Source organism: Felis catus, chromosome D2 (genome assembly GCF_018350175.1).
Source record: "Felis catus isolate Fca126 chromosome D2, F.catus_Fca126_mat1.0, whole genome shotgun sequence".
Classification (NCBI taxonomy): Eukaryota; Metazoa; Chordata; class Mammalia; order Carnivora; family Felidae; genus Felis; species Felis catus.
The window spans coordinates 86,671,623-86,688,715 of NC_058378.1; the positions used below are offsets into that span (position 1 = coordinate 86,671,623).

At 63.6% G+C, this 17,093-nt stretch overlaps 1 protein-coding gene across 3 annotated transcripts in view; it reads right to left on the reverse strand.

The window, feature by feature from the left end:
• Positions 1-48: 48 nt before the first annotated feature.
• The window catches only part of STK32C (serine/threonine kinase 32C), a 78,297-nt gene continuing 61,252 nt past the window's right edge, over positions 49-17,093 (reverse strand). The window contains exons 3-12 of one of the 3 annotated variants that reach the window (XM_023241145.2): positions 11,827-11,978; positions 8,987-9,160; positions 8,073-8,110; positions 7,882-7,971; positions 7,566-7,669; positions 6,793-6,909; positions 5,434-5,559; positions 5,218-5,349; positions 1,645-1,712; positions 49-722 (exon numbers count right to left, since the gene is read on the reverse strand). In XM_023241145.2, the coding sequence (XP_023096913.1) occupies positions 584-722; positions 1,645-1,712; positions 5,218-5,349; positions 5,434-5,559; positions 6,793-6,909; positions 7,566-7,669; positions 7,882-7,971; positions 8,073-8,110; positions 8,987-9,160; positions 11,827-11,978 (1,140 nt within the window). In that variant the 3' untranslated portion in view covers positions 49-583. Of the gene's footprint in view, positions 723-1,644; positions 1,713-5,217; positions 5,350-5,433; positions 5,560-6,792; positions 6,910-7,565; positions 7,670-7,752; positions 7,972-8,072; positions 8,111-8,986; positions 9,161-11,826; positions 11,979-17,093 lie in introns of all 3 variants that reach the window. The other 2 variants (XM_023241146.2, XM_045040894.1) reach the window with 2 other exon arrangements.

The following is a 17,093-nucleotide window of genomic DNA, read 5'->3' on the forward strand; positions in this document are numbered from 1 at the left end:
TTGTACAACCCCTGCCGGCTTACAACACGCACGACACTGGACACCAAGCAGCTCTTAGGTCGTGATGCTTAGAGGTGACAACTGTACAGAAACACAGCAGAAGTCGCCAGAACAGTGTGTCTATAAAAACACTCCTCACCTTTCCGCACGAGACTCCGTGCGCCCCGGGGAGCCAGTGCACGGACGTCCGGCAGCCGACGGCGGGGCCGGTGCCGAGGGCTTATGTACAGCTCAGGCTGGTGGCACTGGAGCCTCTGTGACTTGCCAGTGGTGGGCCGGAAGGGTGGGGACGGGGGGGGGGGCACCAGCGGAGGCCACAGGCCTCCTGCCACCATTGCAGGTAACGGAGCCACCGGCGCGTGTCCCCCACTCCCGGCGGTTGCCATGGGCCACGGAGAGCCCTCGAGCAGGCTCGGCAGTCAGCCCGTCCCCGTGCAAACAAGGCCGGGGGCAGCGGAGCCACCAGGCCCGGGGTCTGTGCTGGGAGGGGTCGGGCTGCTCGGCGGGGAATGTCCACGCTGGGCCTCTGCCCGCCACCCCGTCCTGTCCTCCTGGCAGACCTGAGTCTGCAAAGCAGCGGGAGCTAACTCTCGGTGAGGCGGGAGGGGCAGATGGGGCCGCACATGGACAGGGCGGGGCGCGTCCCCTCGAGGTCCTCCGCAGCCTCTCCGGCCCCGGGGGCCGGCGGCGGCTCGCTCGCGGGGTCCTGGCTCTTCTTCAGCCTGTGGGGGGGAAACACAAGGAGGGGCTTTCTGCAGCCTCTCCGGCAGCCGCAGGACGCTTCTGGCCACCCCCAACCCTGGCCTTGGCCCAGGACTCGCAGAATGGGTCCCCCAGGGACTCGCCGGAAGAAGTGCCCCTCCAGGCACCGCAGGGGGCAGAGAATGGGCGTGGGGTGGGCCAGGGGTCAGCCCAGCCCAGCAGCACCCTGCCTGACCGCTGAGGCCTCAGACTGCAACAGTGGGGCTGGGGAGCCAGAGCCGAGAAGGACAACTAGTTTAAGGGCATGTCCTGTGGGTCAGCAGTTTTGGAACAAAGCTTGTCAAGAGCTTGCCTGAGTGTCCTTATCCAGGCCTCCGGCCTCCAGGATGGCAGCCAGTGCTCTAAACCAGTGCCCACACATCGTCCTGGTCACTGGAGTGCAGAGCTGCCTCCTCCAGGAAGCCCTCCGTGCCGCACCTTACCACCCCTCTCCTGGGCCCGCAGCGCTGGGCTTCCTCCCTCCACTGCAGCAGGTGTCTTAGCTGTCTGAGGCCTGTCATAGCTTCCTGCTAACCAGCTGTGCCCTTTCTGTCCCGTGGTCCCTGACATTCAGCAAAGTTTGTGGCGTGCACGAGGGAGGGATATCAGTCCATGTGACTGCAGGACTGCCCAGCCATCACCTCCGGCTGGGAAGTCCGCGGAGTCTCTCCTCAGGAGAGGCTGGCTGTTAGACCTCAGTTTAGAAGTGCAAGTTCCCAAGCTCCCCTCCCTCCCACACAAGCCTGAGCAGGGGCCTCCCACTCTCCCTCCCTGGGAGGGTGGGGACCTACTTCCCGGGTCCTCTGATGCCCTATGGCTGCCGGGGCTCAGGACCTGTGTGGCCCAGAGAGCCTCCGCCTCCTCTTGGCGCCCTGCTGCCCGCCCCCCAGCGCACGCACTCACTTTTCTCTGTTAAAAATCACAAAGTCTTGCTGGATCGCATCAAGGCAGTCCTGAAGGTAGTCATTCTCCTGTTAGAAAGACATACCAATGAATGTAACGGATGCTGTTAGACTCCCTCCCCTCCCCTCGGATGGGTTCCCGAGCGTCCCTCCCAGCCTGTCTCTTCCCCTGCTGTGGCCTGCACCTGTGGCTTTCTGTGGAGACCTGATCCTGGCTGTTGGAGAAACTCTGCCCTCAGGCAGCCAGAACATCTGGGCGTTTGCATCTCCTGGGCGACCCTCAGCCAGTGACCAAAGGGTGCCCAGTTTGGAAGCCCAGCCACTGCCTCAGGGCAGACGCTGCCGTGAAGGCAAGGTCTGCAGGACAAAACTTGGGCCAAAAACCACACCTGGCTTGGCTCCCTCCCCTCCCTGCATCAAAGCCAAGGTCCTGGGAGACAGAGCTGGCCTCTGAAAGCTGGGAGGGCCTGAGTGCACACATGTGGCCACGATGGCCCCTTCCAGCCACGAGAGGGCCCTCCCCGCCGGAGGACAGCAGCACCTCCCCGCCCCCCCAACCCATCTGCCTCCACCTGCCCCCAGCAGCAGGGCCTGTGTGAGACCCGCTAAGGTCAGAAGGGCACCGCCTGGTGCAGGAGCAGAGGCTGGGTGGGTGCCCGGAGGCCTGACGGGTGTGGGGCATACGCAGGAGGGACAGTGTGGGTGTGGGGCGTCCTCCCATGGCCGGGAGCTAACTCCCGGGCAAGAACCCTGGAGGGGGTCTAACATGCTGCCGGGCAGCTCCTGGAAACTTGGAAGGAATGATGGCCCGCTGAAGATTCCAGAACAGCCCGGGACGAGTGCTGTCTCAAGAGAGGTGGGCAGCCAGAAAGGGCGGACAGAGTCAACATCGAAGAACTGATCGCCCTCAGACAACCATGCTCTCCTGGGGGGCCCAGAGGACGTTCCTTTCAGCGAGGCGCTAACGACTGAGCTGGTGAGGGGGCAGGGCACCATGGAGCAGCTTGGCACCGCCTGGGCTCTGCAGGAGACGCTGCTCTAGAACTGAGCCCCCCGGCGGCCACGGTGATGATGGTGCGTCAGAACAGCACGAGCCTGGACCCAACTTATCCGGACCCAGCCAAGTGGGAGTGAGCCCTGTAACCGGCCGCACCGTGCAGCGGGAAGCAGGTCCCCCCGCGCCCGGGTCTAGCGGTGTCCAATGGGTCCCAGCGCTCCTAGGGCCAGGGACACGGACAGCCAGCCCATGCTCACACACACACACACACACACGTGCACCCATGCACACAGACGCATATGTGCGCACATCCTCACACACGTGCACAGGCGCACACATCGCACGTGCACATACATCTCCGTGCACACGCACACACGTATTTACACACGCTCACACAGTGCACCCATGCTTGCACACGTGCGCACACCTTCACGCACAAGCATGCTCACACATGTGCACCCCTGTGCACACATGTACGTGCACACGTGTGCACACTTTCACACGTGCACACATGTGCACAATGCTCACACATGCACATACATGTGCACACATGCTCGCACACACGCACCCACACACACCCACACACACATGCACAGTAAGATCAAGGGTACGAGAGAAAGCTGTCACCAGCCACCTTGATGGAAATTCACACCATTTCCCGGGTGTACCTTTGGAAGTCTGTTGGATACAGAGTCTGAGCTAACGCTTGGCCACGCCCACCTTGCAGCTGGGTGGGAGCAAGTGTCCCCACCCCGCCCAGTGGCTGGCCCCCAACACCCCCCACCCCCGCCCTGAGTGCATAATCAAAATCCACTCATTTGGCTTCTGGTACAGCCCTCGTAGCTGGTCCTGGATCTGTGGGGTAACGGCTGTACCATGCACGAGGCCAAGAGGCTCCTGAAACTGCGCCCCCCCCCAACAAAGCAGCCTAGATCTACATAAACAAGTCCGCACCAGAATGGAATGGCAGTGACAAGTGCCACCGTCACGACTGTAAGTCTGTACCTTTGCCTTCGAGCCCCCAGGGCACAAGGACGCCACTCCCCGTTACCCTCCCGCTCACTATGGAGACCTGGCACCTGGCTCAGGGCAGACGATGGGGACCGTGGCACATGTGGCCCAGGGCAGCTCCAGGCACAGCTGCGGAGCCCGAGGCGGCATGTTACCAGCGTGGACCATGCACGGCTCTGTGTGCGGCACACAGCCACCGACGTGACAGGGCCACCCTTCCAGTGCCCACAGGGGAGGGGCTAGGGCCAGCGTGCACGCACCCAAGGTGGATGACTGTACTTCCAGGAAACGCTTATTTTGGGTTGATTAGTCTTTGAAAGCCACGCCAAGCAGTTCAACGGGAGAACAGCAGCGTCTTCAGCACATGAATGAGTGATACCCACGTGCAGGAGTGACCGTGGACCTGACGCTAGCCATAAAAGTTAACTCAAAACGGACCCCAGACCTAAATGCGAGAGGTAAAGTGATAGAATGCGAAGAAGAAAGCGCAGAAGGAAATCTTCGATAAGACGCCAGACGCACAAAATAAGAGAGCAGGAGTGGAGACACCGTACTTCATCAACATGTCGCAAACGACCCCACCCGACGAGGAAAGAGAAAGCCACCGAACAGAAGAAACTATTTGCAGCTCATGTCTCCGACGAGTGTCTCAGGACAGGTGAATGGCTCTTAGCAATCATAAAAAGATAAGGAGTGTGGTTCTGGTGCTTTCGCGTGAGCGGCTCAGAGTCTGCCCGTGCTCCCACGGTCACAACAGAACAGCCCCAGAGGGAAACGTGCAGGGCCACACCTGCAGTCCCACCTCTGAACACCAGGGGCCGCCACCAGCAGTCCAGAGTCCAGGCTCCCAGGGTACCCCCCAGCCCAGACCGCGCAGTGTGCTGAACGTGGCTGACGCCCAGCCCCCCCCTGACCCCTGTGCCCTGGAGCAGGCCCGAGGAGGCGGCACCAGGGCTGGGGTCTTCTGCTGGCTCAGACCGGTCCAGGGGCAGGAGGGCCACAGCTGTGACTGCTGCCATCTGCACCTATACCCCAGCTGCTTCTGTGAGCACCAGCTGTCCCTCGGGGACAGGTGCAGGGTTGATCCCGTGCTCACACGTGAGCTCCCCAGGAGCGCCCCCACCCTCCCGGGAGAAGCTCTGTGACCTGGGGCAGGTGAGGGGTATCTGTGGGTTTCGCTGTGTCCCCCCAGAGTGATGTCCTAACTCCCAGCTCCTTGGAACGTGACACAGAGTCACATAAAGAAGGGGGGTTCACATAACCCGGCATCTTCCTGGGAGCGGAGGCCGCGCTATGTGTGTGCTTTATGTGACACAGAGTCACATAAAGAAGGGGTTAGGGTGGGTCCTAACCCGTGGGTGATGGGTGTCCCTATAAGAGAAGACGCATGTGCCCCTGGGGGCAGAGGTGGGAATGATGCGGGCCCGGAAACCCTTCCACCAGGAGCAGGATCTCGAGGCATTTCTACCTGCTTAGGAGAGGAAGCCAGGGGCTCGGCCGGGGGGATGGGTTTCAAGGTGGTGCCCCGGAGGGAGGGGGGGACCCCACACCAGGCCCCCCACTCACAGACTGAGAGCTGTCTCTGCTGCTGTCCCGGGACCTGTTCTTGGCCAGACGCTTTTTCTTCTTGTGCAGAGGCCTGGACTCCAGGATCATCTCCTCCAGCTCAAAGGTGGGGTCGCAGTGCAGGCGGCCTTTCTGTGGGGGGGGATGGGAGCTGAGCCCCACCACCCCCGTGGGTCCCCGCCCACCTGGGGCCCCGCCCACCGCCCGCAGGCTTACGTTGGGCACGAAGCCTGGTGCCACCTTCTTCTCGCTGAGGTCCTGCCACAGCACGCCAGCCAGCGATGGGGCCGCCTGCATGTCCTGTAGGCTGGAGGCTCGGTGCTTGGGGTCCACAGTGAGGAGCTGGAACACGACCCACGTCAGATGGTGCCCACGCCCAGCACAGCCCTGGCGCCCACAGCTGGCCAACTGCTCCAGGCCAGGGCACCCCACTAAAAGGATCTCAAGGGTCAGGTAAGGAAAGGGGGCACGGACTCCAGATCAGTGCAGTCATGTGGCCAAGGGGACAATCTGGCCAAGCCCCTGGAGCCCAAGGCCAGTGGAGGGCGTGTGGGGTCCACGGGGACCTTTGACTAAGAGTCACCAGCAGGTGGCAGCCTCGGCCTGGTGAACGGCAGTAAGGGCCCCAAGACCGGAACTAAGTGGACACAGCCCCTGGGAGCCTCGGGGTGCCGTGTGCGGTCGGGTCAGTGCGGCTGGGTGTCCCCTCACATGCTGTCCCTGTCCCCGTCTCAGAGAGAAGGCAGCAAACCCTATCCCAGGCTTCCCTGAGGCGTGAGGCTTGGTGCACGGATGGCCCTTACTCCCTGCTTGGGTCTCTGGGGCCCAGGTCCACCGTGGGAGCTACCTGGGCAGGGGTGGGCAGAGCCGTGTGGGGTGGAGGCTGGGTTAAGAGCCTCTCGGGAACTGGGAGAGGCCGCTAGCTGCCCGTCTGTCATTCCAGGGGCGAAGGTCTCCAGCAGCAGGGGGGACATGCAGGGAGGGCCCTGTGGGCCAGGAGACGGGGGCCGGCTGGGCCTTGTGTGTCCTGCAAGCTCTTGCATGGCCGGCTGAGGGGCAGCCCCAGCCCAGGCCTGGACACCGGACCGAGGCACTGTGATAGCAGCACCTGGCCTGGGTCCCTGCCAGACTGAGGTCCCCTGGCTGCTGCAGCCACCTCTTCAGCCAGTGGGGGGTGCAAGGGGGGTCTGGGGTCTTTTTCGTGTGCTCCTGGGGGGTGACCCCGACTGCTGGCAGCAGGCAGTGGCCACCCATGTCTGGCAGAAGGTCGGGGAGAGGAGGCCAGAGCCTGCACGCACCCTCCCCCCGACATGTGTGACAGGGGGGCCTGCGCCTCGTTTGGGCATCTTTGAAATGGGGTGATGCCGGGTCGTGGGATTTAGTTGGTGACAGGCACATGGCATTCGGCTCACAGCCAGTGCTCGGACTGGCCCAGCTACTGCAAGACGCCAGAGAGCCCGGCGGGAGCGACGCGGACGTGCACACGCAGGAAGCCGGTGCTTCCTCAGCGCGGTGGGGGGTGGGGTGGGGGGGGGGGTGGGGGGGGTGGGGGGGGTGGGGGGGGTGGGGACTCACCTTCCGCAGCAGGGCCACCATCTCCTTGGACCAGGTGGGGACGTACTGGACGCTCACCGTGCTGAACAGCTGCACCAGGGACTCCACGGCATTGCTGGAGTGGACGTCGTAGGGCCTCTGGGGCGGGGGAGGCAGTGCTGCGGCAGGGGCCCGCCACCCAGAGGCCCCCGAGGCAGCGCCCCACCCCCAGCACACACATAGCGCGGCCTCCGCTCCCAGGAAGATGCCGGGTCTGGGCCGCGCCTGCGTCCAGGCCGGGAAACTGGCCAGGACAGGCCACCCCTCTGGCCGGGCAGGAAGCACATCACCCCCATGGATGCCCCGGCCTGGGCGGATCGGCCCTGGAGGCCAGGAGGGGCCACCTTCCTCCAGGCTGGGGTCCTGCAGCATGGCTGAGGGTGCAGGGCCTCGGAGGCCCCCCAGGAGGGATCGGGAGGGCCCCAGCCTCCCAGGGCTAGAGGGTGAGAGAAGGGGAACCCCACAGGAAGGTCCCAAGGACGCAGCCCCACTGACAGTTCTCTCCTCTGCCTGGCCCTGCAGCGCCCCTCCCCTCACCCCCCCCTCCAGATCCCATGGTGGCTTCCCTCCTGCGCCGGGTCAGGCACCACTCTCCATAGACACCGCACTGGAAGTGTGCGTCCACGGAACGGGTGACCGTCCCTGAGCACCTGCAGGGACGGCCTCATTTCTTCCCAGGCACTCAGGGCCCCCACCTCGGTGGGACACAGCCAGCTCAGGTCGAGGGCCAGCCCCCGGCCCCAGGAGCTCCGTACCCATCCACGTAGCAGCTCGTAGGCCAGCACCCCCACCGACCACCAGTCCACCTCGAAGGAGTAGCCGCTGCCACCGCTGACGAAGGACTGGAAGATCTCCGGAGCTTTCCAGGGAGGGAGAGGCCACTGAGCATCCCGGAACCGCGGGTCCCCTCCCCGGCTGACCACCCGGGGGACCCTCCCCCACCTGGTGTGGGCGGTGGGCCGACCCAGGGGTGTGTCCTAGCTCTCACATCGTCACCTAGCGTCTGTCCGAGCCTGTCCCGCACTACAGCAGGCTGGCCGGGCGGGTGCGAGGCTGGTGGCCGCGGCTCACCCATGTATGGCTTGGTCCCCGCCAGGGCGGTGGCCCTCTCCCCGTCCTTTATGATGGTGGCGATGTTGAAGTCGGTCAGGTGTGCGTGCCCTGCGAGGAGAGAAGACACAGCCGGTGTCCCGAGGGCTGGAGGGGCGTCCTGTGGGCGGGGCGCGCGCCCCCACGGCCAGCCTCCCGCAGCCCGGGCTCACCTTGCTCGTCCAGCAGGATGTTGTCGGGCTTGACGTCCCTGTTGCGGGAGCAGGAAGTGGGGAGATGGTCCAGGAGCCCTGTTCGTGCCTTGCAGTCCCTGGCAGGGCTGGCGGTTCCCTCACGGCCCCTCCCCACTCAAGGCAGAGGCCCCAGAGACCCAAGGGGGCCTTGGGAAGATGCCACCCGGCCATTCTGACCGAGCCAGGTGAAAGCAGCCGTTCTGGTTTCTGGTGAAGTGCCCCTCCCACCTGGGTGAGGCCAGGAGGACAGCAGGAACGTACTGGACACAAGGGGGCCAGAACCCCCAGAGGACAGCAGAACGCCGTCCCCAGCGCCCCAGGCTGGCTCCTCTCCCAGCACCCCCCTTCGTGGCCGGCCCTTCCCCAGCCCCCCGGGCTGGCCTCTCCTCAGAGTCCCGGGGCTGCACAGAATTGACGACTTGGGCCTCTGCCTTGCACCAACTGGCCTCAGGCCTCACCCTGCTCGGTAAATGTTCGCCGCCTGAACTGTGACCAGATAGCAGAACCCCCAGGCAGACACACAGAGACCCCATCTACTTGGCTTCGAAATGTACCCCATGGGCCTCCTCGCTTCGTTCTGCGGATACAGCTCTGTCTTCCTAACTTCATCTGCTTTCAGCTAATGTTACAATCAGCCCGATTCCCCAGGGGCACGGCAATGAGCAAACGGACTCCTGCTAGGGGTGGCGGGGACCCGGCAGCTGAACAGCCCAGGTGAGGGCCGCCCTGATCCCGGCCGAGCCGGGGCTGCTCGCCTCGGACCCACCCCGAGGTGGACATCAGGTGCACAGCCTTGGAGCCAGGCGCTGGCTGGCCCAGGTGCCCCGCCTGGGGGCGGGGGGTGGCCAGAGCAGGCAGGAGCCTGCCCGGGAGGCCGTCAGGTAGGCACACACCTGTGGATGATGTGCTGACTGCGCAGGTAGTCGAGGGCCAGCGCCATCTCGCAGATGTACAGCCTCACCGTGTCCTCGGAGAACTGGACGTTCTGCTGCAGGTGGTAGCGCAGGTCCCCGCCCAGGAGCAGGTCCACCACCATGAACATGTCCTCCTCGTCCTGGAAGGAGTACCTGCGGGCACCGGGGGAGGACCTGGCACACACGCACGGCTGGGGAGCCGGGGCGCAGTTCCGTCCACAGATGGAATCCACAGACGCCACACCCGACGAACCCCCACCTCCCACGGGCACTCTCCGGGAGCAGGGTCCCGGCCGGGGTGCTGACCCGGCTCCTGCTCGGGAGCCGCTCTGAGCCGGGACCCTTGGGGAAGATGGAGGGGCCTGTCCTGATGGGAGAAGCCCAGCTGGGGGCAGAGACATGGGAGTGACCGGTGGAGAGAAGGATACATCGTCTCTGGCCATTTCCCTGCTGCCCCTCTTCTCTCAAGAGGGGATACAAGCATCTGCTTTGGAGGACCGTTAAGGAATGGAGACCTCAAGGCGAAATGCTCAGGCAGTGCTGGGCAAGGGGCTGCTTCTAACAACCGTGGTGGTGGGGGTGGGGGTGATGGTGAGGGTGGGGGTGGGGACGGTGATGATGAGGACAATGGTGATGACGGAGATAGCGGTAGTCACAAGACAACATTTAAGGACCTCCTTCCAGTTTGTAATTTCTTTTGTGAGCTCTCAGAGGGCAGTCTTACTGTTGAGCAACTGGCTCTTTCCAAAATAAAGTCACGGGGCGCCTGGGGGCTCAGTCGGTAAGCGTCCAGCTTTTTTTGGCCCAGGTCATGATCTCACAGTTCGTGAGTTTGAGCCCCCATCAGGCTTCACGCTGACAGTGCAAAAAGCCTGTTTGGATCCTCTCTCTCTTTCCCTCCGCCTCTCTCTCTCTGCCCCTCTCCTGCTCGTGGTCTCTGTCTCTCTCTCTCTCTCTCTCAATAAATAAGCTTAAAAAAAAGAAGAAAGTTACAAAGAATTGATTTTTTTCACGTGATGTTCCTCTCGCTGCCCACCGGAAGCCCCCCTGTCCTCATCTCAGGGGCAGGTGGCCTGGGGAGGGGATATGGGACCAGAGGGCAAAGGGACTCGGAAGGCCAGGCTCCGGGACAGGCCAGGAGTCCTGGGGAGCAGTGGACAAGAGCAGGCGGCCTCCCACACCGGGAGCTGAGGCTGCGGCGGCCCCGTCCTGGTGGCGGGCCCGCCCGTGGGGCTGGGGTGGTGGCCGCAGGAGCAGGGCAGGAAAACATCATGCTGACAGGTCACGTCCCTCAGCTGTCCTGCGTGGACCACTTTGTCCGTGTACGTGCGTCGCTAATTCTGCACTGGGGACCACTGCCACCCCTGCTCCACAGATGGGATGTCGTCTGCCGCAGCAGGAGGAGTTTGACGCGGGAGTCCGTGCTCCTGGCCACTAGGCACGTGGCCTCCCAGAGAGAGCCCCAGAGGGTGTGGAGGGAAGCGGAGGCCCCCCAGGTGGGAAGTCCTGGGTCTTCTATCTCGGCAAGCCCCAGGGCCGGTGTCACGGTTGAGGGTCGGCCACACACGGCAGCCCCTTCCTGAGAGGCTGCAAGCAGGCCCGGCCCGGCGAGGCCCTCCCTGGCCGGCACAGAGTGCCGGGTGGGTTTGAGGGGTGCTTGGACGCCCCTAGCTTTAGAACCACTGCCCCAGGATGCCGAGAAGACCGCCATGGAGCACAGTGACACGGCGACACCGTGTGGCCCCGCCGGCCCCTCTGCTTGCCTGGACACTAGACATTTGTAGGGACATCGGGCCACAGTGAGGGAGGCCCGGGGCCGCGTGCAGGGGTGAGGGGCTGGAGGAGGCCCGGGCAGCCGGGCTCCACCACCCTGGGCCCTGCTCGGCACCTCGCCCTCTTCCCACAACCACGTGGGGAAGGCCACACCCCCCACGCACAGCCAGCTCCTTCCTCCTGCCCGGTCTCCCCCTCCCCCCTCCCCCCCCCCCCCGGGGTGGGACCACGGTTCCGGTTCCGATGGGGAGAGCTGGCTGCGGGCTGCTGTCCACGGCGCGGTACCCTCCCACCTGCTGCGGCCCAGGTAAATAAGCGGAGGGGGACCTGCGGCTCTGAGTGCGTCCTGCAGGAGCTAGCACCAGGTCACTTTCAACGGTGCACCGTCCCCGCCTCCATCCCCAATGCCGCTGGAGCGGCCTCTCCCTCCATGTTGGGCTAACGGACCCTGGGACCCTTGGCTCCCAGTGGGGGCGGGGCTAGGCCTCCTCTCTCACACGCCTCCCCAGCTGCCACAGCACCTGTGCCCACCGAGGGCCCTCGGGAACGCCACCGGGTCTGTGAGCCCATCGGGGAGCACAGACCCCAGGACGGGAGGCTGTCAGGGAGGATTCGGGGAGGACCCCGGCGGGGAGGACTCTCGTGCAGCCCGACGCTCACGGAGGAGAGAGGAGGGTGATCTCACTGCAGCCTGTGTCTGCCTCCCCTCAGGGGCTGGTCTTGGCGACCATTCTAGGGAGGAACTCAGGCCCCCAAAACTCTCCCCCACTGGCTTTAGCGCCAGAAACTCCAGGGGCCACAGGCCTCCTTCCGGGGAAAGTCTGGGCTTCCCGCGGGTGGGAACCTGCATCAACACGTGCGTCGTGCACACCTGGATGGCGCTGGCCCCGGGGAACCTGAAGGTGAGCGCGTGGGGGGCGGGTCGTGGGCGTCAGGGCATCCCAGAGGCAGGAGAAGGGGGGAGCAGCGGGGAGGGGTGCCGGGGGCAGGGGAGGGTGGCGGCGGGTCCAGCCTGGGCTCTGTGCCCGCGAGGCGAGCTCACGCACCACAGGTTCACCAGGAAGACGTGCTCGATCTCCTGCAGGATCTCCAGCTCCCGGAACACGTTGCGCACCTCGTCCCGCTCGATGCAGTGCTGCTTGTTCATGTACTTCATGGCGTACATCTTCTCCGTGTCCCGCTTCTGCACGATGCACACCTGGGGGCAGAGGGCGCTTCAGGTGGACGCCACCACCCCACCTCCCACGCTGGCCACGGCAGACGTGACTCGGGAACGACTGGATGTCTTTGGTGGGGCAAATTCCTGTGCAAGGCGCCTTCGGAAAGCAGGCAGGACCCAGCCAGGAGCACGGCGCTGGGGCCCAGGAACCCCACCCCCACCACCAGCGGTGACCCACTGCCCCTTCCTGGGGCTCGGAGCAGCAGTTGGCTTGGAGGGCCGCTGGGGACGAAGTGGGGAGACCCCTCAGCCAGAGCCCTGCACCTGGGAAGGCCCCAGGCGTGAGAGCTGCTGTCCTCGTCACCCCTGAGCCACCATCCCCAGAGCAACAGGGACCCTCCTACAATGGCGGGGCCCCTGCACGGCTCTCAAGTGCTAATCCCACCCAGCACGGAGCCGTGAAGTCCATTCGCGATGTTGGCGGCATTCACACGTTGGGCAGAGGGTGGGGGTGCAGGGACAGCAGAACCACAGAAGCAGCACAGACTCGTGTGAGCCCGAGTGGCCAAGGGGCGTCCATCAGAGCCACGGACAAAGGTCTCCAACAGCAAACGGGGCTAACGCACAAAATCACAGGCCGGGGGCCACGTTCCCCACTCAAGTCATCGAGGGACCTCTTGAGGACAGAAAGCCCAAGTCACTCCTGAGGGTCCCCACAGCCTTTGGGCTCCAGGTGTTCAAGTAGCCGGAGCTGGGGGAACTCGAGGAGCGGGGAGACTGTCGGGGGGCCCACCCAAAGGCAGGTGGCCTGGACCTGACCGGAAGTGTCAGTGAGCATCAGGGTCGCGGGCCAAACCCGCGGGATGCAGCCCTTTTGGGTGAAGCCCACGGTCCCTCACCTGGGAACACATCCTAAGACACGAAGGTGTTTTGTGGGTTTTTTTCAGAAGATGTTTACCAGTTGAGCAAACTGCTTATCACAGACTTTCAACCAACCTGAGCATCCAGCAACCTTATGGACACCGGGCAAGTGAGCTCAACGAAATGCCACACGGCCACTGAAACTGTATTTATAAACACTGTTAAGCACGTGTGATGACTTTCATAAGGCCAAGCAAAACCGCAAGGCTGTGCCATTTAATGCGGGACGCGGCGATGACGTACCCGATGCGGGCAGAACCGGAACTGAGCACAGGGCACGCACCGCCCCTCACTCTGGCTCCTGCACCGTCACCGTGGGGGAGTCTGGTGGCAGTGCTGCCCCACGGTGGGGAGGCAGCTGGTGACTGCTGGCTTTGGGGTGCCGGACACAACTGAGCAGCCTGCGTGCTGAATCCCCCCATCCTCCAGGGACAGGACCCTCGTGAGGCACAGCAGCACCGGGCACACCTCCCTGCCAGCCCCAGACGGGCAAGGCGTGTGGCGTGGCGCCCGCGTGACACCCACGTGACATCTGCGTGACGCCCGCGTGATGCTCCTGGGCAGCTCCCACCTCAAACCCGCCCAGGGGCCGTGCAGGCCGCCGAGACCCCCGCAGAGCTCTGCCTACAACTGCCTCTGGCTGGGCCGACTCCCCAGAAAGCCCGCAGTCCGGGGCCGGGGACCTGACCTCAGACCTGCGTCGCTTCAGGCGTCCAAAGACCCCCATCTGCTCTTGATGCCGCGAGAGTCAAGGCCCCCCACCCTCGTTGTTCTGCCCAGACTGGGGGGGCCCGACATGAAGGAGCCCCGTCCCTGAGGGGGGGCAGAGCGGGGCCGGGAAGGGAGGCCACGACCAATGTCCTGCCCTAACCTTGCCGCCAGGCCTTCCCGCGCAGAGAGAGGTTTGGAGCCATCCCCGTCCTCCTGACTGTCCCCCAAAGGGAACAGCGGGGGTCACTTCTCTGACAGGAGCATAAACAGTCATAAAAACGTCCCCAAGGGGCGTGGGGACGGGCAGAGCTCTCCTAGTGGGGACGGGGGCAGTGACCACTGTGCCCGCCGGCTCCCCCGTGGGGACCTTGCATGTTCGGGGACCCCTGCTGACCGGGATGAGGCAGGGCGCCAGGCTGGGTCTGAGAAAGAGATGCCCAAGCCACAGGGCTGCCCCCGCCCCCTGGATCCACCCGTTGCTCTCCGGGCCCCTGTGGCCACACACAGCAGACAGACCCCTGTCCGGGAGCCCTCGGGCCGCCCTCGTCCCTGGGCCCGTCCCCCGTCATCCGCTCCTTGCCGGCTGTCCAGAGGCCTCCCCAGCGGCTGACCCTCCCTTTCCCCACCTGCTAAACGTGAACGTTACGCTGGCTCGCAAGCCTGTGAGAAGTCAGGACTTCTCGTGCTCACGCGTCCACTGACCACAGCTTTGTCTCTGCCACGCTCAGCTGGCCAATGGCCTCAAAGACATCCACATCCTGGTCCCTGAGCCCCGTGACACGTGACCTTCCCGGGAGATCATCCTGGACTGTTCAGCAGGGTCCTCATGAGCGGGAGGCGGTGGGAGACGTGAGCCGCGGGCAGCACGGACCCGGCCGCTTCAGTAACAGACTCATTTCTCACAGCTCTGAGGCTGCACGTCCAAGACCAAGGTGCTGGCAGATTCCGTTCCTGGTGGGGGCCCGCTTCCGGTGCTCACGTGTCCTCAGCAGCCTGTCCTCCGTGGGCGCACGCACAGAGCTCTGGTCTCCTCCCCTCCCCTCCACAGGTGCCCGACACTAATGCCATCACCCGCCCGCCTGCACACCCTCCGCTAAGCCTAAGCCCCCCCAAAGCCCCCACCTCCAAATACCATCACACGGGGAGGGGGGCTTCAACATGGGAAGTCGGGGCACAGTTCAGTCCATGGCAGAAACGTGACGCCCAGAGGGAGGGGCCGCCACGTGTGGTCATTTGTCGCAGTGGCCTCAGGAAGCCACGTCCTGGGAGCTGTGAGGGACAGCTGGTGTCACTGGGCCGCATGATCCACCTCTGCTGTGAAACGCTCTCCTTCCGAGCCATAGGGGATGCTCTGGGCGCAGACGCAGGGCTCGGGGGCCTCGACGGACAGAGACTGGACGGAGGCCAGGCCAGACCACGAGGTCTGTAAAGCCTCTCCCACACACAAGGCCATTAGCGTGATCGTTCCCTTTCTTGAATCTTTCCTCTCATTTCAGCCAAACGGCCCGAAGTTCGTCCACGGGATGGGCAGCCGAGGCGCTCTCCGGGCTTCCGCACCCGGAAGCTGTCAACACGGCCCAGACAGTGGGCTTACCGGCTCCCCTGTGTCTCGGTGAGCCAAGCCTCGGATCTGGGACGTCACCCAGAAACGCAGACTGAAGGAGCCTCGAGACCCCAGCTCTAGGCAATTATGCAAATGCGTCTGATCAAGTGTGATCACAGCAATTAAAAGCCCAATCACCCGCTGTCCCCTCTGCTCTCCCGACACTCTTCCTCGAGATTTCTGAGCTGAGTGGGGACGGCTGGAGTTCTCTCCCGCTGGCTGACGATCTGAAGGGCCCCACGGTGGCAGGCGGACTGCCCACAGGGGCTCCTGGCCGGGGTCACTGGCGGAGAAGCCCAGAGCTCCAGAAACACCTCCGCCTCGACCCGAGGGGGCACATTCGGTGGCCTGGCTGAGTCCCCCGGGGCTCTGAAGGCCTGTGTGGCCCCCAGAGCCTGGCCGCCCTAGCGGATTCCATCAAGCAGCTGCCAGGTAAGGGCCTGTGAGCCATCCTAAGGGCAAATCTGCGTGCCCCCCCCCCCAACTTTTGTCAGGTCCACTTGTCTGTGCGCCGACACGGAGGGAGGGCGGATTCCCGGCGTGCATCTGAAGGTGCTCTGGAAAGGCTCGCTGCGGCCCCGTGGCTGGGGACACGGGTGGCCACGCGGTCCCTCCTGCCATCTCCAAGGAAATCGGCGTAGGTGGTGCTGATGGGGTTCAGCTCGCTGGGCCGGGGGCCTGGGGGGAGGTGGAGCCCAGCCGGGCAGCAAGCTGACCTCAGGGCCACCAGTACCCACAGCTCAAGGGCCCTTCCCAGCCAGAAGGAGGCAGGGCGAGCCGAGCCCAGACCCAGACTCCCTGAATTTTTGGGCTCTGTGTCCTGGAAGGTTCAGAGCTCAACTGATCACAGCCGAAAACCTGGAGGGAGTGGAGGCAGAGCTTTGTCTCCATGATTTCTGGGGAGCACGACGGGACAGGAAGGGCCTGGGAGCCCCCCTCCAGACCCTGCTATGGGCCCCAGCACGACAGGGCAGGAAGGGCCTGGGTGGCCCCCGCCCAGAGCCTGACATGGGCCCCACAGATGGCAATGGTCCTTCCTTCCTCAGGTCAGCTCTCCGTCCACACTGGCTGCTCAGAGAGGAGGGAGGGTGTCTCCAGTTACTTTCTAAGTTCAGAGGGGCAGGAGAAAATCATTGTAAAACCTGGTTCTGTGACGTGTAGCCTCAGTGTCAGGGCCGGTGGGTTACAGATCCTCAGCCTCCCGATGCTGTCCTTTGTGTCCCTCGTCCTACAGAGGCCACAGGGGCCACCGTCATCTCTCCCCACCTGTCCTGTTCATGCTGGGAAAGTGTCCAGCATCACCTGTCCAGTGATAGACCAGCAGGTCCGTGATTTAAGGCGTCCTACCTCATGGGAGCCCGAAGCTGTTTTGACCTCCTGTGACAACAAGGCTCTTGGCCTTCTTACTGTCCTTGGCAGAAAGTCTGGGAGGCCCGCATCATTTGCGTCCTCTTTGGGGACACCACTTGTGTCCTTTGTTAAATCATAAAAGGCTAATTGGTTTTAAGCCATACAAAGGTCAGCTGATTTAAAATCCCATTAAAATAGGTATGCCTTTAAAGATTTGGACTTTTATTCCTAAAAGGATTTTTTAGAGTGCCCTCATCCTAAATAATGTCCTGGCAGTGCCTGTGGGGAGATTAAATTAACAGAAGACTCACAGGGATGTCTTGCTACTTAGAGCCTCAGTAGTGAGACAAAGCTGGGAGTTAAGCCCACACCCCCTGTAAACTCCACCTGTGCTCCCCCAACCCCAGATGCCGGTCCCTCACTGGGACTGTGACCAAACTCCCTCAGCACCAACCCCTGCCGTTTGGGCCCCCACCACAAAAAGTCACTGGACTACCCTATCTGTAGGGAAAGAAAAACTTAAAAATTACCCTAAGTCCTTGATAATAGGAAAAGACATCCCAGAACTC